Genomic DNA, 27,242 nt, shown 5'->3' with positions numbered 1-27,242 from the left:
ATCCTTCCAATTCCCTCCTTTTTTGGAATTTTCCATTTTCTTCCTAGTATTCATGGTCATTTCAGTAACTATCACGTGAAGATTGTAAATTCATTCAAAGACCATGTGTTAATCATCTTTGTAATCCCCAGTGTCTGGTCTGGTGCTTTGCACATAGAGACCTCAATAAATGTCTGATGGTTCAATGAATGGTTCACTCTGTAGAACTAGAAATATAGAGAGGGCTATACTTCACTAAAAAAAAAAAAAAAAAAAAAAAAAACAATTAAGTTGAAATGTCATGCTAGTGTGGAAAATATGTATAGGTAGGAAATCTTTTTTGATGACTCAGATATAAATGCACATATATGACTTCATTATTTTTCAGCGTATAAGGTCAAACATCAAAGAAAGGCTGCTATTTTTCTTCAGAGTGAATGGTGAGCCAATTATTATCTCAAATAATTATTATTGTCCATCATGAGACCCTTGAAAGATTCAAGGAGTACATGAGAGATGCTCCAGGGTCCTGCCTCCAGGAGCTCACTACACTTGGAATTTCTGTTGCAGGACTGTAGGCTGAGCACTCCGAAGTTTCTAGGACCCTGGCTGTATTAACCCCGTACTCCAGGAGCATTAACCTGGAAAACCACATGGTCCACTTTGAGTGCATCAGGGTACATCTATATGGTCGCACTGTCTGAATGCCTGAAAAGTCTCCCCTCCCCTGTGATTCCCTAGGAATAGAAGACTTCTGTCTTGCATAAGGGGGGGTTCACTCCTTGACTTTTGTAATGTGAGCTTCACTAGGGATATTATCTTACTCATCTTTGCAACACAGTATCTTGGCACACATAAATGTCTTAAGAAACGTTTGGCAGACAAAACCATGAATGTGCTGTTTTCCCATTTCTTTGGAGAACTTACCAGTTTAAAACATTTTTTAAAAAATGTCTTGACCCTAAGACAATGCATTTGTGAGCTGCATTGAAATTCTTGAAGAAACACTGATTTATTCTTATCTGAGCAAAATATTAATTGGTTAAGCTAAAATGTGATATCCTCTCCAGCTCCATCCATTTCCCTCTTTTATGTTAGTTTTGCTTGTTCACTGCTGGGAGTTCTGTCTTTCTTTTCTTTTCTCCTGACCGAGTGGAAAAACCTCAAGATGATTACATGACTTGGGAGTGGTTGCAGACCTCGTATTTTAGCTATGATCCTCTGAATGGACATGTGATGAATAGCAGTGCTTACAAACCCTCACTTGGGGGCTGGGGAGGCAGGAGACAGGGAGGGAAATCTGAAAGGCTCTGATGAGATAGTGCAAGTGATGCACATTTCTTGAGGTGGGAGGAAGGTTACTAAATATCTAAGTAAGGAGCTCTTTGCCACTGCAGAACAGTAGTTGAACCTATATAGTGAAAGCAAATGAACAAACAGGTGCTGCCATTTGAAACCATTATGGTATATAATACAAAGTGCCTGTCACTTATGTTCGCCAGTTTACTTTTGTGAATGATTTATTTTTCTCACTTGTAAAATGGGAATGCAATACCTCCTTGCACTATTGTCAGAAAGGTCAGGGATAGTGGATGCAAAGCCACCAGTATGGCATCTGGGACAAAACAAGGGCTCTCTGGTTTTAGTCTTTATTGTCATAAATACCCCATCTGGGGACCTTGCAATGTCCTTGGCCCTGGCATAATGAACAGAGGACAATCCTGGCTGACTTTCCATGGAGCTCTCTGAATTCCTCTCCATTTATTTATTATTAGAAGCCTCTTTTATTCTCTGCTTTCTTTCTCCTGCACCCAATTCCATGTCAGTATGCAGGGTTAATATATTTAACTTTAAATTCTGGAGGTACTTTCCTATTTAGGGGGCCTTTTAAGGGAGTTGGTTTTTGGTTGGCATTTGACTGGATGTCTTTCTTATTGTACTGAAAGGAGGAAGAGATTTGCTTTGTTGAGAATGTCCAAACTATTAAGGCCCTCTGAACAGAGCAGATGGTCTTGGTGTTCCAGAAAAAAATCAGCCTGTGAGGGCTGGTGGAAGAGGACCCACACCCAGGGGCTGGCGAAATGTCAAGGCCCCAGCACCTTTCTTTATGCTGGAGATCAGCTCCCCCAGCGTGAGGTTCTATGCCCAGGAGCTGAATCACATTTCCTCTTCTCTACCTAACACTGACATCGGCTTTTCAGTATGATACTGGCCTCTGCTCATTTTAGGGGACATTTTTAAATGCAAATGCTCAGGCCTAGATCACAGGTTCTGATTTGCTATCAGAGATTCAGTGAATCAGCACATGACCTGATTTGAATGATTTTATTCATTTAGTAAGCAGGTCCTGTGCATCTTATCTTCAATTTTCCAGACTCTGGTCTAGGAACCAGATGCATCAGTGAATGAAAGAGATGCAAATCCCTACCCTATGACAGAGAGAAAGACAATAAACAGAACCATTAAGTAAATTGTACAGTATATAAAAAAATAGTAAGTTCTATATAGAAAAGCAAAGTCGGGGAAAGGGCCCAGGGGTGTATGCTTCTCATAACTTTTCAATAACTTCTTCATTATCCTATATCCTAAATCCATGTTTCCTTTTTTGGCCATGTTGCCTGGTCATTACCCCAGTTACTTCCTTTGATGAATGAGGTGGGTGTTTTCTGACACAGGACAGGGTCCTGACTCCAGTTTTGTAAGTTCAGACAGAAGGACTTGAGTCCCTTACATGACCTCTCACTGCCTGTCCCCTCAAGGACCTGTTCCAATTTATCAGGCAGCAAAGAGGAAACTATCTCATTGAAGAAAAAAAATGGTGTAGCAGAGAGCTCCTTCCTGAAGGGTGGTCAAGCCTGAATGCCTGAGAATGGGGCCAGGACTGCAATTTGCAGCCTAGATGAATGGTCAGATAAGGGAAGTCTTGCTTTGGCATCCTCTCGTTGTCTAGAAGCATTTGGAAGTGCTTGCCTCCATAGCAGATAGGATTTGTGGTTTCTTGAATGCTGCCTTAGAGCAGATTAATTGCTTAGCTTTGAGGCTTTCAGTCAGCAAGAATTACATAGAAGGAAATCCCAGGTCCTGAGGAAGGACAGACAAGGAGTTCCTTGGAATAACCCCAGCTGCCAATCAACGGAATGAGATTAGGCGGCCTCTCACACTGGCCTGGTGGGAATGCCGGAGGTATTCCTTCTCTCTGAGTCAGGTTCTCCTTAGTAATCAATGCGGCTGTAGCTTTTCACAGGGAACCCTTTGCTCTGCTGCCTCACCCACCACCAGGCCTGTTTCCTCATGCATTTCATGGGCAGTTTGATTCAGACAGATACATGTTTCCAACCAGTGACCTCTCCCTTCAACAGAGGTTAGTGGGTTTGCTCAGTGGGTTATCTTCTCACTATTCTTTGCCACCGCCATTTCTGTAACCTGTAGGTGGTGGGGTTGTTTGGTTTGTTTTAAAATAAATAGTGAGCAGAAGATAATTCACGCATTCTTGATATCATGCTAAAGACTTACTTGAATGATGTAATGGATATTCCTAAGCAAGAACTGGCCATGGATATAATAACTAATCTGAAACTACTGTTAAAACCAGCCTGCCACTTGTTACAGAGTTCAATAGATTAGATCAGAGCAAAATGTAAGAAAGCCAAGCAGCAGACTAAAATATCGACAGCCTCTATTTCCTGCTTATTTTTCACGGAAATATATATTTGAGGGGAAGGTGAGGAGGGTCAAGTAGATCTGCTTGAATCTGATGGCAGAGGAAAGACCCTGAAAGACTGGAGACTGAAGAACAAAGAAGGAACTCTCATTTAAATAACACCTATCCAGCTTGGTTGGTGTGGCTTAGTGGATTGCGTGCTGGCTTGGGAACCTAATGGTCACCGGTTCAATTCCTAGCTGGGGCACATGCCTGGGTTGCGTGCCAGGTCCTCAGTTGGGGGAATGTGAGAGGCAACCACACATTGATGTTTCTCTCCCTTTCCTTCTGCCCCCTTTCCCATCTCTCTAAAAATAAATAAAATCTTAAAAAAAAAATAGCACCTACCCCACTTCATCACAAGCAATTGGATGTGGTCTTAATTTAATAAACAAAAAAGCTGAAGTCAAAAAAGTTCTTTCCAGTTGCTTCATTGCCAATAAGCTACATCAGTGATTTGTGTCCCCTGATTTCACAAATTATCGTACTACCCATTTTTGAATAAAATTATAATGTTTTTGAGTTAACCTCAGAAGCCCCCTTCAGTTTTCTCTGATGACAGAGATGGATTTTTACTGTTTCATCCACCCTTGCACATCTGCTGCCCTTTGGCTAAGAGCATATCATGAGATGCGAGCTGGGGCAGGGCTTTTTCTTGACTGACCTCAGAGATCGCCCTAAGAGTGCATGCAGGAAGTGGTTGCCAGCTAATTGCCAAGAGGCTGGAAAGTGAAGGACAGCTGTCCCTCGGAACATGCCAGCCCGCATGTTCCATCACAGCTATTGATGCTGCTCTGAGTCTCTAAGCCCTGAGATAAAAGCCAGGCTGTTGGAAACCTTCCGTGGGACTTCTGCCACCAAGGCCCTCCTAAACCTGCATGAAAGCCAAGAGGTTTTCCAATGAGTTAGTCCAAGCCCAAGTTTACTAGTTCTCAAAGATTACTTCACACAGTATCAGGAATGACATCATAGAGCAGTTAATTATATCAGTCTCAGAGACAGAGCAGGATTGAATCCCAGTTCAGGAATTTACTATCCGTATGACTTTTAACAACTACAGTGTTACCTCGGTTCTCGTTGTTAATTCATTCCGGAACTTGTGACGAGTGCTGAAACCGACAAGTACCAAACGAATTTTTCAAGTGACAAGTGATGAAGCGTTTTTTCTTGTGGGGCGGCTTCATGACTCATACAAGTTCTAGCAAGTGTGATGAGTTCTGAGCAAACGCCAAGTGCTGAAACATTTTTTTCTCGTCAAAATGTGACGAGTACAGGGTTTGACGAGTTCTGAAGCCAACGAGTACCATGATATGCTTGTAATTAAACTGTCTGAGCCTCAGTTCTCCCACCTCCCAAACAGACCAATAGAATCTACTGCAGAGGGTTATTGTGAGAGCACTGTGCACTGTACAACCACAGGGGGCACCATTCACACCGACTATAATGGAAACGGCAGCAATAGTTATATAACACAGCAATGCTGCTTATTGTAACTATTGGATATAATGATACATGTAAAGAAGTTCAGCACAGTATCTGGGATTGTGTTTAAGAATGAAATCTAGTGTTATTCTCTTAGGTGATTGATTGACTTGTTTCCTGTTGTGCTATTTGAAACTTGTTTCTAAGAAGGAAAATAGTTTCGGGCACAGAAACACAATATGCAAAGACACAGAGTAAGAAACTGTTTTCATGTTTGGATGGAAAGACTTTCCATATTCTGGAACTCACAGGCTATGTCCTAAAAGATCTGAACAGCCTATTGAGGGATTTGGGTTTGCCTTCAGGGCAGTAGGCAACAATGAAGAGCTTTAAGGGGAGCGAGAGAGTCAGACCTGTACTTTAAGAAGTTCATTCTGGCTGAAATGTGAAGAATGACATGATGAGATTTGGCAGCAGTTTGAAGGCAGTGGTTCTTCGTATCAGTCTCAGAGACAGGCACAGACTTGAGTCTCTGTTCAGTGTTTACTATCCTCTCTGTGAGCAGCTACTCACCCTTTCTGATCCTTACAGGCTCCCAAGACACTTTAGTTGCAGATTTTCCTAAGGGATCACTACCAAGGTGTTTTTCTCCTTTTTAAACTTTAGATGTCTACTGTATCATTTTTATAACTGCCAGGCATGGGGATTGTTTATAAAACACATTTTTTAATAATAGTCTATAGCTGGTCTTTTTGTTTTCACCCTTGCCCCTATAGGTTTTCTCTACTGAACCAGCAGAGAGATCCATTTTCAAAGGAAATCAGCACCTCCCTGTGACTCCCATCTCCCTCTCAGTCAAAGTCAGTGCCTTCCAGTGGCCTCAGTGGCCCTAATGGTCCATCTCCACTGTGTTCCCATCCCTGAGTCCTGCACCCTTTCCCTTTGCTCATTGCCCTCTCATCACATTGGTTTCTCTGTGGTCCCTACACTATGCAAAGCACAATTCCATTCATCAGGGTTTTGGCAACACTTGCCTGGAGTTGTCTTCTTGCTGATCTCCATCCACAAGGCTTGATCCCTTGCTTCCCTCAGGACTTTGCCTAAATGTCCCCTTATCAGAAAGGCTTTTCTTAACCATCCTGTACGAATCACACATGCCCTGCATGCGCACTGACACACACATACACACACTAACACACACATAGACTCTTGTCCCCTTTTGTTGCTCCCCACTCCAGTATAGCACTTTTCCCATCTGACATTTGTATTTATTGGTTTGTTCCCTTCCACTAGAATATAAGGTCTATGAACAGGGACTTTTAAAAGAATTTATTGACAAATTCTCAGGACCTAGAACAGAGCCCAGAAGGTCATTCTGAAAAGGGTATTAGGTGTCATACATAAATATTTGTGGAATAAATGGCTGCATGAGGGAGTTAGAACTACACCTTGCACTACTCTTACGGGCTGGTTCAATGTCACCTTGTTTTAGGAGATCCTCCAACCCAGCCAAGCCATATAATGACTGTGAAGCGGTCATAGTGACCATAAGTTTTTGCATATTCTGAAAATATGCTTCTATTTTTCTGCCTTTTAGTTAGAATGGAATTCTACCATCATGTCCTTTTATTGGGTCTTCTTCAGTATGGGAAAAATGTCAAAGCTTATCTCCCAACAGTGATGAGCTATGAAGGGCTTCAGGTGATGGTGGGTTCTCTGAAGATATGCCAGAATGTGCTGGGCTGTGGGGGTAGGGGTGTCTCCTGGGCCCTGGTGCAGTTTCTGGAGAATGTAGGTGAATATAGGGGAGACTCTCCAACAGCCTGAGACTGTGAAAGACTCTAATCCAGCTCCACTTTTAACTTTTTATAGGGCCACGAGGCTGTGTTCTGACTCAAGACCCCTTCCTATCACCATTTCATCTGATGTCATAACTGACCTTCCAGACCAGAATCAACCTGACTTAGAGCAGACCCTCCTCTATTTTAGCATCCCACCTGTCCCAGGAGGCAGAGGGGGTGTAAGGTCCAAGCTGAGCTTTGCTTAAGGTGGCGGATGAATTTAGAGCCATGGTGGCTCATTCTACCACTTTGCTTTGCTTTCCAAGCTTTGTGCTGCTCTGTGACTCTGTTGCCATAACCCTAATTGCCTACAGTCCTTCATCATATGTTACTTTGTGGTCACTGTCATTCTGCCACATGAGCTAATTTAGATGGAATTATTCCTCCTGCACTTTTTGGTCACTTGAACCCTCTATAGAAGTAAGATGTGTTTTAGAAAGACCATGGAAACTATGACATCATCACCAAGAAGGAACATTTAATGACTAGTAATGCTGATTTCACAGCCTGCCAGGCAAGAATCTTAACACACAAGCAGACTTGGGCCTGGTTATCTCCCTTTCCTGTTGCGGATAGCCTGCAGAGTCTCTAGCGAGATCTGTACACAGATGTGAAGAGCTGTGCTTGAGGAACCAGATGCCCAGCTGCTAATGCATCAGGAGACCTGGGCTTGCTCAAAAATTAGGAGGAAATGTGCTCTCATCAAACATGCTTTTAAAAACTGTACAAAATGTGTGGAAATATTGCATTACAGCGGAATTTTTTTCCTTGAGTACGAATACCACTGAGCTTTGATTGCAGGCATGTGTGAAGTTTTCTCTCTGTTTCCAAGTTATGTTTGGAACAGTAGGACAAGATTTCATAAAAGTTAGTGCAAGGTGCTCTCCAGAATTTAGGATTATCACCAGACACTGTGTTGGTAGGAATTTAAAGTCTGAACTTCAAAGCACCGATTTTTTTTTTTTTTGTCTTTTTCTTAGATTTGTTTAGGTTGATAAAATGAGGAAAATCTTCCAAAGCAGCTTCTATCTACACTTTACATAGGACTAGAAAAATGTCAAATAATATTAATGAAAGGGGAGATGGCTTAGGAGGTAACATTTGTGACCCTGATTGCCTCATCCAGGAAATTCAGGACCACCACTAAAGCATCAATCTTAATAAGGTGATTTTGGCAATGAAAGAGTTTCTGGAAGGTAATTGTACTAATCAAAATTCAGAGAAAAAAAAAAAATCCGCATTAGCAGCAAGGAGAAAATGATTTAATGCTTCAAAAGTTTGTTTTTTCCCCCCTTTAATTGGCTGTTAACATGCATAAATGTGCATGCAGCAAGGCAAGGCTATAATTGCACTGTTTATTTCCAGTAAGTCAACTGTGTGTATTGCTCAGTGAATGGGGACTGCATTTAGAAAATCCACAAGCAGTGAGATTAAGTTATAAACTTAACTTAATCACTGATGGATTCTTAGAATAATGATTTACCATACATGGTATGATAGTCAAGTATAAACAAATCATTGATAAAATTAATCAAAGTAGGTAATTAGTCATGCTTTGGATCTGGCTCTAACGATGAAATTTTTTTCCCACCCAACCCCCATCTTATTTCTACCAGCAGGTCGGGACTGTTGGGAGTCTGCTGTTGTACAACATGCCGCGAGTAAGTCTCTCCTCCACCTTTTCACTGGGATTTCATCTGCTAGCCATCATGGCTGTCTTATTTTCCCATGTGGACCATATACGTGCTGAGACAGAAATGGAAGGAGAAGGCAATGAAACCAGCCAGTGTACCGGCTCATATTACTGTAAGAAAGGGGTGATTTTACCCATTTGGGAGCCCCAAGACCCTTCCTTTGGGGACAAAATTGCTAGAGCTACTGTGTATTTTGTGGCCATGGTCTACATGTTTCTTGGAGTCTCTATCATTGCCGACCGGTTCATGTCCTCTATAGAAGTCATCACTTCTCAAGAAAAAGAAATAACCATAAAGAAGCCCAATGGAGAGACCACCAAGACAACTGTGAGGATCTGGAACGAGACGGTTTCCAACCTGACCTTGATGGCCCTGGGGTCTTCTGCTCCAGAGATTCTCCTCTCAGTGATTGAAGTGTGTGGCCATAACTTCACCGCAGGGGACCTGGGTCCTAGCACCATCGTGGGAAGTGCTGCATTCAACATGTTCATCATCATCGCGCTTTGTGTTTATGTGGTCCCAGATGGGGAGACAAGGAAGATTAAGCATCTGCGTGTGTTCTTTGTGACGGCAGCCTGGAGCATCTTTGCCTATACCTGGCTTTACATTATTTTGTCTGTCATCTCTCCTGGGGTCGTGGAGGTCTGGGAAGGTTTACTGACTTTCTTCTTCTTTCCCATCTGTGTTGTGTTTGCTTGGGTAGCAGACAGGAGGCTTCTGTTTTACAAGTACGTCTACAAGAGGTACCGGGCCGGCAAGCAGAGGGGAATGATTATTGAGCATGAAGGAGACAGGCCGTCTTCCAAGACTGAAATTGAAATGGATGGGAAAGTGGTCAATTCCCATGTTGACAATTTCTTAGATGGCGCTCTGGTTCTGGAGGTCGATGAGAGGGACCAGGATGATGAAGAGGCTAGGCGAGAAATGGCTAGGATTTTGAAGGAACTCAAGCAGAAGCATCCGGAGAAAGAAATAGAGCAATTAATAGAATTAGCTAACTACCAAGTTCTGAGTCAGCAGCAAAAAAGTCGCGCATTTTACCGCATTCAGGCTACTCGCCTGATGACGGGAGCTGGCAACATCTTAAAGAGGCATGCAGCTGACCAAGCAAGGAAGGCAGTCAGCATGCATGAGGTCAACACTGAAGTGGCTGAAAATGACCCTGTCAGTAAGATCTTCTTTGAACAAGGGACATATCAGTGTCTGGAGAACTGTGGTACGGTAGCCCTGACCATTATCCGCAGAGGAGGCGATTTGACCAACACCGTGTTTGTTGACTTCCGAACCGAGGACGGTACAGCCAATGCTGGGTCTGACTATGAATTTACCGAAGGAACTGTCGTCTTTAAGCCCGGTGAGACCCAGAAGGAAATCAGAGTTGGCATCATTGATGATGATATCTTTGAGGAGGATGAGAATTTCCTTGTGCATCTCAGCAATGTCAAAGTGTCTTCAGAAGCTTCAGAAGATGGCATACTGGAAGCCAACCATGTCTCTACCCTCGCTTGCCTCGGCTCTCCCTCCACGGCCACTGTGACTATTTTTGATGATGACCATGCAGGCATCTTTACTTTCGAGGAGCCCGTGACTCACGTGAGTGAGAGCATTGGCATCATGGAGGTGAAAGTCTTGAGAACATCTGGAGCTCGAGGAAATGTTATCGTTCCCTACAAAACCGTTGAAGGGACGGCCAGAGGTGGAGGAGAGGACTTTGAGGACACCTGTGGCGAGCTCGAATTCCAGAACGATGAAATTGTGTAAGTTCTTTTTTTTATTTACATGTGTGTTGAGTGCATTTGTGGAGGTGAGAATGCGGGCATGTTCTTTTAAACTAAATGCCAGACAAGGAATGGAACCATTACTCCGCCAGACCACTTTCAAGTCTCAGCCCTTAATTTGATTTTATTTGTACTTTGGCACTTTGACATATTTTAAGTGCATCATAGATCTTGATAAAATAAGTCTTGTGACACAGTTTATCAAACCACTTATCATGGGTTGAAAAGTGTGCATTCTATTTTGGACCACATAGTATACACACAGAAAGGGAATATTTACAACATCACACCATGTTCCTCACTTCATAATTGGGTACTAATCGGGAAAGTCCAAAGAAGAAACACCTCTGAAAAGAATTTTTGGGCTACCAGGGCTGGCTGAAAGAATTTCTGTTGCCTTTATCTGACACTGTGGTTTTGTGACAATCTAAGATAATTTTGTGCTTAAATGTTAATGTTTAATTATGACTTAATGACCAATTCTGCTTTTTGAGTTTTATGCCAACATGGAAAAGTCATACAGCTCTTTAGTTCCAGTCCCATTTTACTTTACATGATTACACAAACCCTTTTATCCTACTGATATAGTGACGGGGAGAAAGATAAGATTCTGTCCAAGCATCCTAGTTGACAGGGCACAGGTCAGAGAAGAGAAGTGGGGAACAGTTTATTCTTCCCATTGCCACTTTACAATGACATTTGCTAACATTGTAACATGTAGTGCCTGGCTGTGCACTGCTTTTTCCATTGACAGTTGTTATTTAGGGAGCTGTCCCTCCTTCCTTGTCCAGAAAATTTGACTCAATGAGCAATGTCTAAACTGGAAAGAAGAAAGAAATAAAACTATTTATAATATCTGCAGTGCAATGAGGGTTAATAAAATGAATATGTTGGTTGAATCATTTCCAATATAGGAATCTCAGGAAAAACTATAAAATATAGTTTGTTCTATAAATGGTTAACTCTTGTATAAATGGCATATACATGTTAAATGGCAAGTGCATTCTCTGCAAGATGAAATTTCTCCTACAAAAAGTGTAGGGAAAACAAGCATAGAAGTTGAGGGAGGCAGAGGGAATAGATTTTCCTAAGCCTTCCAATGTCTTTGACATTGTATTACAGAGATGAGCAATTACTGAGTGTGATTTCACAATGAAATCAAGCAGAGATTATAATATCCTTCTTCAGATGTGTGTGTGGGGGATATCTTTTGATGACTATATTTTATGTTGGTTCTTATACTGTTAATGTTTCACTTATTGAGATGTGTTTTGTTAGGCCACGTGCTTTATTAGAGGATAATAATATGGTAGCAAATGAATATCCTGCATATCCCAAGAAGGAGTTTCCCAAAGGCCTTGTATTGAATGTGATCCTGCCCACATTAACATATAAGCTCTATTCCTTTGCTAGGAATTCTTCCTCATTGTATTTTCTAATCATTTCAATTATTGACCCCTCTTGTATTAGATAGCACTTGTAAGCCATATAAAAGTATATTGCATGTTATTAAAGGAGTATTGCATGTTATTAAATGAACTCACAAGGGTAGCCCTTAAATATGACTACATTGGTGTTCTGTTTTGTTTATTCATTTTACTTAGGATATTTTCTCATGAAAATCTGGTCTTGCTTTCTTTTAATAATGGCTGTGAACTTGTTTATTTGAGAGGCTTCTCCTGTCTATTCTGCTGTCCAGGACTTTTACCAAACCATAAATAAATAACCTTATTTTGGGCACAGTGTAGAAGAAGTGGGGGGGGGGAGACTGAGTGGTTTGATGGAATAATTTATTCTTCCAGCTCCATTTAAAACACTCACTCTATGCCATTAAATTGATTTCATTCTTGCTAAGGAAGAGCATTGCCAAACTCCAGCTTTAGTAATTTAAATATCTTTTGAAAAGTGAAGAATTGGTAGAATTCTCAGTATCACATTTCTGTATACATGTTCTTAGGACTATGGTAGACCAATTGCCAGTATTTAGTTTTAAAATCTCTTACAAAATTATATTTGCTAAATTGAAATATGAAATTTTAGAAATGGCAAAAACATTTTATTTATCAGTTGAATAAAATTACAGCCCTACATTTTTCCCTTTTCTAGAATTTTAGCTTTAAAGAATTTTTATTCTGACATTATAGTTTTACTAATGATGAAAAACTTGATAGATGCTTAGTAGGTCTCTTGCTTAAATACATTTGTTTGAGTGACTGGGACTTAGCTTTAAGATAGGCATCAAAGGTTCAAACACAATGCTTCTAGAAAAATATAATATTATCAAAGTTTCCTCATTCTATATTTTTTTATGAGTCATTTTTCCTCTGGTAGTTGCTTCCAATGTCAGGTCCACACAATCAGATACAAATGAGAGAGTTTTGTCTTCATGCAATGAAATTGAACTATGTAGAGTCAACCCAATTTATCTTTAAGAATGAATTTTTATCTCATCCAATTACACAGTCAATCTCAAGAGATTACTTTCTTAAAAACCTACAGTACATAGATGGGTCTGTTGACACTGCTGAGCTTCATTAAATACTTCAGAAATTCTTTGTTTGTTTGTTTAATGCTCTGCATGAAGCCAGAATTTATGATTCTTTCCAGAGTACCATAAAGAAATTCCTGGAAGTGCCTGGATTTTTAGAAGCCATTTACTACGGTAGAAACCTGGTCCAGTCTGATCAGGGATGGAGACAAAAAAGGCAGTCAGCTTTATTGAATCTTTGGTTTTAAGAACAAAATCGATTCCTAATCTTTGATCTTATTTTTAGTATAGAAGTCATGTAAATTTATAAGTGTGTCTGTGCCTACTTTTTAATATTTTTTATAGAAATGAGTTGAATTATTTCAATCTGACCTTTTTAAGATCAAATTCTGTCTTTTGAGAAGAATACTGATAAGTGGTAAGTGGTGCTTGTAGTCTCTAATAAAATGTTTTCTTGGCAAAACATTTTAAATTTATAATGGAAAAATTCATTAAATAGATATAATTAAGAGCCTATGTGTTTGTATAACCTCAATCCATGACAAATACTAAACCCATGCCAGCTAATCTTGACTTTCAACAAGGAATTCTGTCTAATGTTAACAGCTAATAAAAAATAAATGAAGAATATGCTAATTTGATTTGTGGTTTGGTACATGATATCCACAAAGCTGGCATGCTACTAATGGTTGTTCTTTAATGATGCTAGTTTAGTAGTGATAATTATTACAAAATGTTGTTTGGTATTCCAAGGTCTAACTTAACTTGACTGTTCCAAAAAATGTTAAGGTTAATTAACTAATATAGATACAAATCACATTTAATTATAGTACTTAGTTATAGCTCAGCATAAATATCCTTTTTGGAAGATAATTCAAAAGATCACCAGCATTTACTATTATATATTTAAAATAGAGAGTGAAAAACAAAGTATGTGTGTTGGAAAATTTATGTAATATTTTGCTTAGCAAATCAGTTGACTGGGCATTCCAGAGCAACATAATTTATTAAATAATAGGGCTATCCAAAATTATTTTTGTTTTAACAACCATTACATTTTCAAGTATGATTGTAATGTATTAAATAGGAAGTAAAACATGCAAGACATCTTAACAAATATAGCTATTTGACACTAAATATTTACATTACATTTTTGGGGAAAAGAAATAGAAAAAAATTTATTATTATATAAATTTCATGGAATTATTATTATTATATTCCAGGGAAAATAAATACTTTGTTTTTGCTATTTATATTATCAGTACTTTTTTGCTGTATAGAATTCTAAAGAATAAAAGCCTAGCTATAGGAGAGAGATGTTCAATTCTGAGAACAGATTAAACATGTAATATAAGAAGGCAACTAGTTGTAAAAAAAAAAAAAAAGTAGAAACAAACAAAAATATTAAGAAAACTTGAAGTGATAGAAGAATAATTATGTGTGTTTGGGGGATCAGATATGATGAAAAATACTAGAGAAAATAATGTAAGACAAGAAAGGCTATTAGCACATGTTACCTTGATTACAGCATAGTGAAGATTTACTTTATGGCAGAAGAATTTCATTGGCTACATGTAATCTACTAAATTTATCTGTTGCATTAAAACTTAATTCATTTAATTAAAGTTAAAAATAAATATTTTACATTGACATAAAATTTTCCTAGGTAAACACTAATGTAAGAAATTTAGATGGAATAATTTTAGGATTTTAATGGATTTCTGCTTTGGTGGATTATATTTTCAGATTGGAATATTTATCGCTTCTTGGAACCAAACCACATGTAGTAGTATCTGCAAATCTAAATTTTAACTACAAGAAATGTTTTTATAGGTCCATATGCTTTCATGAATGCATAACATTTATAATAATAAGACAGGGTGAGAGTAAGAAAAAACATCTATGACTTCGAATTCACTACTGGCAGGAGGACCCTTAATTAATTATGTGCATAACAGGTGCTTACCATGTCAACCAGATTGCCATGTTTGCTGTTGTAATCTCATTTTCCCATTGCTAATTAGAGTTTGGGGTTATACCATAGCTATGTAAAGAAATTTTATCTTAGCAAATGACATGGTTTCATAGTTTAGACACACTGAACTGTTTAAATTATAGACTCTTTTCTGAGTCATCATTCAAGGCCATTACCTAGGGGACTAAATGCTTCCCTGGTTCAAGGCTAGAGAAGAATCTATGTATCAATCAATCTGCACATACTTAATAAACTCTGATTTGTCCCCAACACTGGACTAATCATGATGAAGGAATCAGAAAAACATACTCCTTATGCTCTAAAATGGGGGATGAGATAACTCACATTTTGATAAGTACAAACATCATTATGAAGACATGGTGCAAGCTGTAGGAGAAGCCCTAATTTTGGACAAAACATTTGCATTTACTTTTGAAAGACAGAAGGCATAACTGGAGAGAAAAATGTCATGTGCAGTTCAAGATGGAACCCTATTTTGGTAAATCTGAATATGGACAATTTCACTAAGTAGACAAGATGGTTATCAAATGCAGTGAAAGACTCAGTGAACACTTATTTTCTTTAATGGGATTTTAAATCATTATGAGAGCATTTAAATTAATCTGAGTATATATTCATTTAAGCCAGTTATGGAAGGACAAATACTGCACAATTCTACTTACATGAAGTATCTAAAATAATCCCTTATAGAAGCAGAGAGCAGAACTGCAGTTGCTAGGGGCAGGGGAGGGAGAAATGGGGAGCTGCTGATTAATAAGTATAACACTTCAGTAATGTAAGATAAATGGGTTATAGAGATCCGCCATGCAACACTGTGCTGATAGTTAACAAAATTCTATTGTACACTTAAAAATCTGTTAAGAGGGTAGATCTCGTGTTAAGTTTTTACTACAATAATATAGAATTTAAAAAAATAAATAACTGATCTACTTGGAGGGGGGCGGAGCTTTTGTGCCTGCCCTTCTGTAGCACATTGCCTCTTGTAGTGAGCTCCTAAAGAAAAGTTCCTAGGTTTTTTGTAAAATGTCAGTACTTTATTTTGCACTTTGTGAATTGGTCCTCGGTCTCAAGGAACAGCTTTGACTTGAGCAGCCCTTAACCCATTTTGCCTCCCACTCCCACCCCATTTTCTCAGTTCCCAGTAGATTGCCAGCATCTTGGTAAAACCTGAGCAGATTTTACACTGAATTGTAAAATGGGAAGAAATGTTCTTTGATTTTCTTTCCTGAGGACACTGGTAACCCTGGAAAAGAGATTTAAGCATGCTTAATTCTTCTGAATGGAGCAACCTTAAGGGTATAGCACCTAAAATAGGATTATTTGTCACTGTTGCTCTGTCTTTGTTAGCTGAGGTGTCAAAAATTTTCTATGGGTTGCGGTATCTCGAGGATTGTAGAGGTTTTCCTATAAAATGCAGGGTGGGGGCCAAAGTAGATTTACAGTTGTGAGTATGCGAAACAGTTTATTCTTATATTATTTTTAATTATTCAATTATTTTTCATATAAACAGCTGTAAACCTACTTCGGCCCTACCCTGTGTTGCTATCTGTTCTGTCACGGTTACTGAAATCTGCGCATCGGAGATTCTTTCTTTGAGATGGGAAAGCTGTTAGGCCCCTGTGGCATTGCAGATGCCAGACAACCAAGTGTTATCTTTGCAACAGTAGAATAGAAGTGGCTCTAAGCCAGGTGACAGGAAAGGAAGAGAGAACAGCCAAAATGTAAGGCGAGTCCGTGGCACTAGAAAAGATCTTCCTGACGGCCGGGGTGAGCCAGCCTGGGGGAGCCCTGGGCAAGGTGCTCATTGAGCAGCCAGCAGCCACGGCAGCTAGTGGACCTCAGCTGCTGGCGTCCCACGTTGCCTTGCGTTTTCCGACCTGGTAGTGGGGAGTCCAGAAGGTCCTGGAAGGGAACGCAAGCGGTCAACAATATGGGCAGAATTAAAGGAAATCTTTTTTCCTCTCCTGGCTCAACATAGCACCTACGTAATACCCATCTATTTGCCAAAGGCTGAGCCAGCCAGGGACTCATTCTTTTCACAGGCAAAATAAACAATGCCTTTTCATTTCCTGCCTTTCTCTGGAGGATTGGTGCTCTACATGACATTTTCTTTCCTTCTTACAATGGTCTCCATGGGGTCAGATATGGGAGTAGACATTGTGTTCTTTGGTGGCAGTTGAAGATATGGAGGCAAGAGGCAGAAAGCAGAGCTCTAAGCAGAGCTTGGGCCCCTTACCTTTCAGGGTGGTATTCATAGTAACAGGGCAGTCAGGGAAATTTCACTTAACCTGGTAATTCAGATATTAATGAACTAGGCTGGGATATTTTATTTCCAGAAACAGTTTTTCTTAGGCTTAGATATGAGAGTTCTGGGTACCCCTGAAGCCCTATGGTGATGCTTGGAACCAAGATGACAGTGCTTTTCCATATTAGACACACTGAGTTAAAGAAGGACTTAGGGAGAGCCCTCAATTTGGATTACATACCTAAGTTTGAGCTCTGCTCCTGCCCCCTGCTAGCTTTGTGACCTGAAGCCAGTTAATTAAGCTCAACTTATCTGTAAAAGGAGGATGATGGTGGGTAACCTGAAGCCAGTTAATTAAGCTCAACTTATCTATAAAAGGAGGATGATGGTGGTAGAGGTGGTGGTGGTAGTAACTGTGGTGATGGTTAGTGTTGCTAATAGAGATGGTGGTGGTGATGGTATCGGAGCTGGTGATTTGAGATACAGTGGTGGTAGTGGAGGTGGTGGTGGCGATAATGATTGAGGTGATTGCAGTGGAGGTGGTGATGTTGGAGGTGGTGGTTTTGCATATGCTGCTGGTGCTGGTGTTGGTGCTGGTGGTGGTGACAATGGTGGTAAAGGTGGTAGTCTTCTAAAATATATTGAGAGCCAGGTTTCCTGCTTTTTTCTTACAATATTCAGTTGATTTAATCATCACAACAACTTTATTAGGTAGGTGCTGTGACACTCATTTTACAGATGAAAGAGCTGAGGCCTAGATGTTAACTCACTTTCTTTGGGTCACACAGGGAATAAGGGTGGACCTAGGCCTTAGCCATAGGACTGCCTGACTGTAAAATCTGTGCTGCCTCATCAGGGCTGAGGGTGGGCATGTGGCAGGCCTGTGATGTGGTGACCCTGGCTACAGCATGAGAAATTAGAGCAGGCCCTTGATCTCTGCTGGAATTCTTGCACACATATTAACTGCATTGCACCCCACCCCCACTCTAGAAAAGCCACGATTCACTGAGTTTGAGAAGCAAGAAGATTGCTAAATGCTATAATCCCTCCATGGACCTGACCTGTCCAATTATCTATTATTTCCTCTCTCAGTATTTATTACCCTTTGTTCCTAAACAAAAAAGAAACTTTTTATTAGTAGCTGTCTGTTGTGGCCTGCACTAGCCCTGTAAGGTTTTAACTTCCTTATATGGCTGAACAATGAGTGTAGCTTTTATCCATACTTAAAATGGTAGTTGCTTGGTCTATCCTGTTTATATATATTAAAAGACAATGCAAATTAATGACAACAGAGAATCTGCGCTAGAGAATGCTTATTACCTGTGTCTTTGGTACCAGGAACTTTAATAAGTTAGATTCTCTGCACCTGGAGGTCATTAATAGTTAGAATTCTGGGGTGGGAGGTTTTCCTAGAATAAGTGACCTGCAGGGCAGTTCATCTGATACCAACCTCCCCAGAGCAGATGGAAGTTTTATATTAAAAAAAAAATCCAATTCTAAGTCATTCTTGTTTCTGAACTACATTTTTTTTGGTAGGAGACGAGAATGACATCTACCCCAAATCAGGTGACTGTCCAATGACAACTCACATATACTTTATCAAAATCAGTATTCAGGTGTTCATAACTAATTTGCTTTTCTAAGTAAAGTAGTTTTATTTCTTTAACGTGTGCAGGTGAAGTATTGGTCTGTTTAGAGTAAACTTACTGTTGATATGTTTATAAATATAATTAATTATAACTTTAACAGAATCTTCCAACCATTCCCTTTCAACAGAGAACTTCTCTCTTACACACACACACACACACACACACACACACACACACACAGAGTTTATCAAGGTAAAGGCTGGGAAGTAACATTAAGTCCTGTTTACACAGAGTTTAATTTTAGGGTGCAGTAGAACAAAATAATTCCCAAAGGACAGCTTTCATTCTCATACACCACACGTTACAATCTTACCTTGACACAATTTTTAAATGAGCTATTCAGTTCAATGGGTGTATCTGTGTGGGGGGGGATAATTTATGTATCAGCTCAAAGAGGGGACGGGGGAGGGAGAAGAGGCAGAGAAAGAGGGGGGAGGGGGAAGCTCAGAGGGGGCAGATTGGGGATCAGGGGAGGGGCAACAAGGGACTGCCCCTTTTCTCTTACATGTGCGTGTGTGCATACACGCACACACAATTTACCAAGGTAAAAGTGGGAAAGTGTAATTAAGTAGTGTTTGCATAGAGTTTAATTTTAGGGCACAATAAAACAAAAACAATTTCCAAAGGACAGCTTTCATTCTAATGCACTAAACGTGGGGAGGCAAAGAGGGGCAGAGAGGTATGGGAACAAGCAGTAACAGAGAGGCAGAAATAGAGAAAGGAACTACAGTGGTCCCTCTATATCGCGGTTCACTTGTCGCGGCCTCACTGTATCGCGGAATTTTTATAAATATTATATTTAATTATTTATCGCAAATTTTTCGCTATATTTTGGGATTTTGTGGTACTGTACACGTATGTTGTTAAAGTTACGTAGATTTAAGAGTGTAGAATATGTTTAAGAACATAAGTAGTGCTTATAAAAGTGTGGAAAAGGTTAATAAGGGAGTGGGAAAGGTTAGTAAGGGACTGGGAATGGTTTATAAGTGTGTGAAAAGGGTTTATAAAGCCTTAAAATATATATAAATACTAAAATAAATGTAAGGTTCCTACTTTGCAGATTTTCATGTATTGCGGGGGATGCAGGGGATCTAGAACGTAATACCCGCGATAAGTGAGGGAATACTGTACTGAGGGAGGAAGCAGAGAGAACGCGGAAGGTATGGGGCAGAGGGAGAGAGGGGAAAAGGAAGAAAGAGAGAATCAAGGAAAGAAGAGAGAGAATCAATGAGAGGAGAGAAGCAGATGTCTATATATATATACCCATCTCTCTAGATAAGTGTATCTATATCTTTACGTATATCTCTATCCATCTAGCTATCTAGAGAAAGACAGGAGGCAGGAAACTGAGAGTAGGGAAGAGGAAGGGAGAGGGAGAGAGGTGGAAGCAGAGGGAATAAGACAGGGGAGGAGTAAGAAGAGAAGGAGGGTGGAGGGAGGTGAAGGGAGGCCGGCAGAGGGATGAAGACCCAGGGTAAGAATATACAGCCCTGATTAGGTCTCAGCTATTACTAAAGCGAAATGAAGCCTGGAATTAGTCCGAAAGGCAGTATGAGAGTAAGAAAATAAACATGGGATTCACTCAAGCTGCTTCTTCATTAAAAATAGCAACTTTGTCTTTGAAATCCAATGTACATAACAAGTGCCTAAGTATGTCTGAGGGACACGAGGAAGCTTGTGGACTCTTCCTGGGTTGGATAGAATGAATAAGGCCGGTACCTAGTCTTTGATTCCTGCTTTCAGCAAATGTGCTGTGAGCACCTATCCGGTGTCAAGTGCCTTTGAAAAATGCCAGGACAGCCAGCAGTGCGGACTAAGAAGACATGGACCCTGCCTGGGAGAATCTCATGCTGTACTTGAGGAGGTGGGGGTACAGATACTTGGTCACTCACCGACCTGGACATTTTGCCACCCCCGAAGCCTCGCTGTGCCTCTGGGCATGCTAGGCTCAGTGCCTCCTGATCAGCTTTGTGCACTGGTGTGTGGGCTTTCCGTGTCGCCCCTGGCCACTGCAGGCAGCCACAACCCACTCCGTGTGTGCCTGCTCTTCCCCAGAAGAGAACTACCCAACTCCTTCTCAGTCTCCGTCCCACCCCAGAAGTCTCCTGTCACCAGTTGGCTGCCCTCTTAAATGAAGACCAGTAAAGTAGACATTGGGAAAAATTCAAATCTGATTCATTGTTCCTAGCAGCGATGAGCTCAGAGGGATGTGAAGTAGGGAATGGTGGCAACATTGGTTTTGAACCTGAGCAGCTACCTGTCTTCTACCGTTTCCTAATCCTGTGTATTACCAAGGAAAGTTGTGTCACTCAATTCTATTGAGCATAAAAAAGCAAGGCTATTACAGACGTTGGAGTGCCTCGCCAGGAATGCAGTCAGCTGGGGCTTGGTGCCTTTGGGTCTTAGACTCATGTAGCCTGGCACCTCAGAATATCTGGGCATGGTTTTGAGGGAGGGTGGACAGGTTGCAGAGGAAAGGCAGAAAGCTGCAGGGGTCTTCTTGAGCTGTTGAAAAAAGAACTCTGTATGGGTGAGTTCTGGGATTCTTTAAACTGATGTATTACAGGAAGTGATTCATCTGACCGACACATGGTCTAATAGAATGATAGAATATTAAGAATATTAGTGTAATGTGTTAACAGTCAGTATAAAATGTAAGTCTAGATATAAATATAAAAAAACACAATAAAATATTAATTAAAAAAATTAAGTCCTGATTTTTCTGACTGTATCTAGGCCTAAAATGCTCTGCAAAAGTTAGTTGTTTGAATGACTGAAGCATATTCATAGGCCTGAATTTTTTTAGGAAAAGAACATCTTTCCCAATATTTCCTGACTTCATGATCACTATAAACAATACTTTCTAAAATTGATCTGGCTTCATTTGGTTATTAATGATAACCATTAATGATTAGTTGCTGCATATGAAGCCTTGGGATATTTATTCTGGGGTGGACCTGGGTCTTGGGTTTTCACAGTAAAGTTTTCAGTTTTCTAGTCTACTGAGTTTTGTGTTCCTGCATTTGCTATATAAATATATGTGCATATTTATATATGTCGTCGTCGTCGGCAGCCGTCCGTCTCGAGAGACGATGGTGTAGCTTCTTAAGAGTCCATCTGCACTGCCGAGAATGGCTGTGCAGTCCGACTCGGGAGTGACACGGTATCTGTCTCCTCCCGTGTTGAATCGACATCTTGCGATGACGCTGGAGTGTCCTCTCCAGTGAAGCTGAAGCTACAGAGCCTGGGCAGGGTGATGTGGAGGGTCTGCTGTTGCCCATGCAGCAGACCCCCCCTCTCTTCGCAGCTGAAGGGTCCAAGGGAAAGACGGAGTCGATACAGCTTGGGTTCAGGTGCGCCGCAGGAGTTGCCGGTGTTGACTACAACGTCAAACCGCCTTAGGGACTCCGGCTCCGGATTTTCTGTCGGGGTTTACTCCCTTAGCCTTTCCCCTGAAGAGGCATGCCGCAAGGCAGCGGAGGTTTTTTGGAGTCAGAGTTTTCCTTCTCTGATGTACCCTGACTGGAAGATCGAACCAGCGACACTTAGCTCGCAGGCCGACGCTCAATCCACTGAACTAAACCAGCCAGGGCAAATTTATATATGTATTATGTGTGATATACATATACATATTTAAATATATTATATTTTTTTACGGTCAGGATATCAGTGTGCCTGACTAGCTATGTTTGTTTAAAATGTATTGCTTCCTGCTCATGTGCACAGAATAAGAATGAATAGTAGGTGTTCATTGTGGACACAAGTCACAACCTTATGAAGTCAGGTGCTTAGTACTGTCCTTGGTGGATGTGCTTTGTGGCAGTGGTTGCAACCACCCAGAGGCATCTTCTGCAGTGACAATGATTGAGAGCCCGGGCTTTGGGGTCAAACTAACAGGCATTTAAATTCTTCCTCTGTCACTCATAAATTGCATAAATTCATCAATATTTAACCTTTCTGCATTTTGGTTTCATCATCTATAGATTGAGGATCATAGTACCTGCCTCAAAGGATTAAATGCAGTAAGCCAGCACCTGCCTTATAATAAGTGCTCAGCAAATATTAGTTGTTGTTGCCTTTGGTTCCTTTCCAGATGATTGTTTACAGAAGTATCATCTAGGCTTGCTGGGAATTAGGCACAGGGTGCTTTCCTCTTGTCTTCCTTTTCTAAAAAAATAAATAAATAAGTAAAATTAGAAAACGTTTATTCTTGTGTGGAATGTGTGTATTCATGTGTTGTGTGTGCATGCTTGTGTTTAGGGACACTCAAGGCATATAGTTGTCTTCTACTAGCCTAGTAAAAATGATAACTACAGAAAATGATCAGAATTATAACAAGATGCTGCCCAGAGTGTGCCCTATCAATACAGTTATCATTTTGGTGGGAAGGGAGTGGGGGGAGACATAATGTGGGGGGACCAGGGACTTAGAGCCAATAAAGAACATGGGAGGGGTTGGTGATAAGACTTCACTTTACATAATACAATGCTATTTACAATGTTTCTACTTCTCTCTTTCATCTTCACAACAACGCTTTCAGGCATTAGCTTGTCTATTTTAGGGAGGGGCAGCACCACAGTGATTACTACTAATAGCTGAAACAAAGAAGTAAGGAAGACTTTACCAGGTGGGAAATCTCAAGTTCAGAGAATTAGAGGAATTGTTTTAAATGGCGGAGCCAAACTGGAAACTGGTACTATTGACAGCTCAGCTGGCGACATGACACTCCAGCAAGTGGTAGAGCTGTTGGGTTCCAGACTTACCTGTGTCTCTTTCATGCACTGTAATCAAGTCAAACTCAGGAGAGGAGGTGTGGCGGGGTACACACTCTCAGTACCCACAAACCGTTCATGGTATTTCTTTCCCTAGTTATCCCTTTGAAGCATATTTCAACAAATTTCCATCTGGATTCAATTGTTTGTCCTAAGAGGCAAAAATGGTTGCATTTTGATGCCCTGTGCTCTGCATCTTCTTGCCTCTGAAGAATATCTAAAATGTAAATACATCTGAGAAATTTGTATAAGATATATCGAGTTACTCAGAGTTAGAGTTGGGGGAAGAGTTATAATTGAAATGATAAGGATAATAATGTGCTGTATTGAAGTAGTGGAATGTCTGCTTCTATTACGGCTGCTATGAAAAGAAATTCCTCATGTGACAGTGCCAGGATCATGTTTTTCACCCTTACCCCAAAATAAACAGGTCTGTGGAGTTGGGGGATTTTTTTCCCTTCAATGTTAACACTGCCTTAAAAGAAACAAGTTAGCATTAGCAACTTACTCATGAACCTCATCATTCCGGACATGTTACTTTTGTCTTTACTGTCTCAGTTTATCTTTATTCCTCACCAACTTATTCTTCCATCCATCCATATATTAATCAACCAGTTAATTTAGCAACAATCTATTAACTTCTTAATTGTGGCTTGTTTTATGCTTAATCTAGAAACTTGAAGAAGATTTAAGAAAATTATGCATGTCCACTAAATTGATTAAAGTGATCAAGTGGTCATATTAAATTTGTTTCAATGTCTTAAATGAATTGACATTCCTGTCACAATGTATATAGAGTAACTATGTAATTTATCGTCCAATTTGGAGCACTTTTTTGAGTAAAAAAAGGCACTATTAATAATTATGTAGTGTGTAATAACTGGCAGTGCAGCATAGTCACCCCAGTGTTGACCACTCTGTGGGTGTGTGCTGTCTTGGAAAAGTAGAGATTGCTTTTCTGTCAAAGACACTTGTTAATACAAGAGTGATCATCATCAGGAATAGAAGACTTTGTATTTGATATTTCTGTTTGTTTGCTTAGCCTACCCACATATTGTCCATTTTTTAACATGAAGCTGTTCAAAAGCTTCTTAATATAACTTGGCTAGTAAACATGTCTGCTGGAATGGAGACAAATATGAGAAATTAATTAGAGGCAACGGAAGAGGGAATCCATTATGCCTAAGCCACAACTCAACTCCCAATGATTTGTTAGTTTAACCACGTTGGCAGGGTATACACACACACACACACACACACACACACACACACACACACACACACACTTGATTTTTCTTCCTTGTCTTCAGAGAAATTATAGAGTTGCAGCTGAAGCAGATCTATGGCCCTATATGTATAGTGTTATCTCTGCAGAACTCAAAAAGTTACCAAATTATGTCTTAAAAAAAAGAATCCACAAAGGCCCTGAAATCCTTTCTAGCTCTAAAATGCAATTATTCAGCAGCCTTATAGCCTCCTGAGACTCTGTGACCTTGTATTTCTTAACTTGTTCTTAGCCTTGGTTGTCCAAGCCTAGGGAAATGCTGGGTGCACCTCTAAGCTACTGCTTTAGACAGTCCCCCATCAGCTTTCATCAAGCATTCCACGGACACTCCCCAGGGCCCTGTCCTTAAATAACACTCCCATTCCCTTCTTCAACAGCTGTCTGAGCCAGGTAATCCGTGACACAAATCTGTCTTTGGGATCCAGATGACACAAATCTGTCTATGTTCCTTCTTCTCCAATATTGCCATCTCTAAAGGGTTTTCTTGAATTGAAACCTATTTTCTTATTATAAATATACATCATATAAATATATTTACATAAATGTAACCAATGGTATTTTTCAGGATGTCCATGTAGAAAAGAAAGAACAACATATTGATCTCTAGGCATAAGCCAATTCATTTCTAATCAAGTTATATGTTTTCTGTAATACATACATTGTCTCATCATGAATGGGTGACAAATTAAGCTTATTTATTAATTTTAAAATTGGGTGAAGGTATTGCAAAAGTACATGGACAATGAGTAAATCTCCAAAAGACTAAAGCAAGTCTGCACTTAAACATTAGGCTGTGGATGGAACAGAAAAATACTTGAAGAATTAAATATATTAATTAATGAGGTGCCAGGTAACTATAGATCAGTCGAGATGAGATCAGTATAGAATTTAACACAAGGAAAAATCAGGCAAGTAGAGAATTAGAATGATTAGACTGGGAAATATTTTTGTAAAAGAGAAATCTGAGACTTTTAATTGACCACAAGTCTTAAGTTACTCAGCAGAAAATACAGGTGACACTATGTAATGTCCCAGTGTGCTAGGCACACAACCGTTACACCGCTGCACCAGAACCAACCTGGTTGCTGCATCTCATGTGGGACCATATATACAGATATGTGTACAGATATTTGCTTCCCCAAAGTCTAGCTGTCTCAGTGGCTAGAACTTCAACAGTTCCTAGAGTTATGGTCTCAGTCTAGTGTATTGTTTTCCAACAAAATCAGTACCTAAAATAAAAGGCAGCAAAGAATGCAGTGTCACTCATTAGAAGTTCTGTAATCACTTTGATTTGTGTTTCATTTTATAAGAAGGGCAGGAGCAATATTTTTACATTTGAGAAGTCAAGGTATTCATTGCCTGTTTCTAAATTGTTCATGCAGTTGAGGGACCATGTATGTAGGCTATTTCCCTTGCATAATTTTCATGAATTTTCTTTTTCAATCAGTATAAAACACAGTACTCAGGAAAAAGATTTTCTTCACAGACGTCAGGGGGTAAATCAATCTGAGTTATTACATGCAACACTTAGAGAAACGCTGCTTCGTGTGCCTGCAATGGATCAGCTCATTGTTCATGAGAACATGATGCATCTTCTAGTTACATTATTATATTCCCACCTATTTATACAGGGATTAGTAAATACTAATCTGCCTTATTTAAAATAAAGAAAGTTGAAATAAAACTTGACATACATTACACCTTTGTATGTTTGAGTTCCTTCTGAAAGGGTGCTGCTGATTTATATCATACTGTGCAAGGGCATTATAGATCATAAAGCCTCAAACGAGCTACAGGACGTAAGTGTTTTCACTTTCATTTGATATGAGGCTCACGTGGTATTAGGAGAAAAGGTGAAAGGTAAGTCAAATTTGAAGTATCAGGTCACATCTGAATTCTAACTTGTTTCTTTTTAAGAAAAAAAGGTACCTCGTTATAAAGATTCTTAAAATAAATAGTTTTAAAAATCAACAATAATAACCAGAAAGAAAAAGGAAAGCAAACTCTTAACTTGCATGAAATCATAACAAAAGTGTCCATCAGTAGTTTTCATCCACAGTAAATTTTGTGTTTCCGTAGTTGATACTCTAATGATAAAACTATATTTTTAATATTGTGACTGACGTAGGCCTTTGCAATTTTAGCAGCTGCGGGTTTTGTGTAAATTATACATGCCAGTGCATTTAACAGGAATTTCTGAAATCAATAAAAGTTACCTGTGCTGTCTTTGATCTATGCAGGGGGTGGTGCCTAAAGAGCATATTTTAGCAAGGGAGCCATCTGAATCTCCCTTGGTTAGGGAATAGCTTCGTTAAAAAGTACATGCCCCCTCCAAAGAGCTGTATACTATGGCAGTGAACACAAGAACTTGCTAATTATTCCCAGACTTTCTT

General features: G+C 39.9%; 1 protein-coding gene across 12 annotated transcripts in view; it reads left to right on the top strand.

The window, feature by feature from the left end:
* Positions 1–27,242, top strand: part of SLC8A1 (solute carrier family 8 member A1) — a 348,486-nt gene that overhangs the window by 63,851 nt on the left and 257,393 nt on the right. For 8 of the 12 annotated variants that reach the window (XM_090281198.1, XM_090281195.1, XM_090281197.1 and 5 more), the window contains one exon: positions 8,559–10,393. In XM_090281198.1, the coding sequence (XP_090137324.1) occupies positions 8,559–10,393 (1,835 nt within the window). The remainder of the gene's footprint in view (positions 1–8,558; positions 10,394–27,242) is intronic. The other 4 variants (XM_090281194.1, XM_090281200.1, XM_090281203.1 and 1 more) reach the window with 1 other exon arrangement.

This window comes from Furipterus horrens, unplaced genomic scaffold (genome assembly GCF_987537825.1).
Source record: "Furipterus horrens unplaced genomic scaffold, mFurHor1.1.pri manual_scaffold_6, whole genome shotgun sequence".
Classification (NCBI taxonomy): domain Eukaryota; kingdom Metazoa; phylum Chordata; class Mammalia; order Chiroptera; family Furipteridae; genus Furipterus; species Furipterus horrens.
Note: the sequence above shows the minus strand (reverse complement) of the source record. Positions and strands in the feature narration are given on the sequence as shown.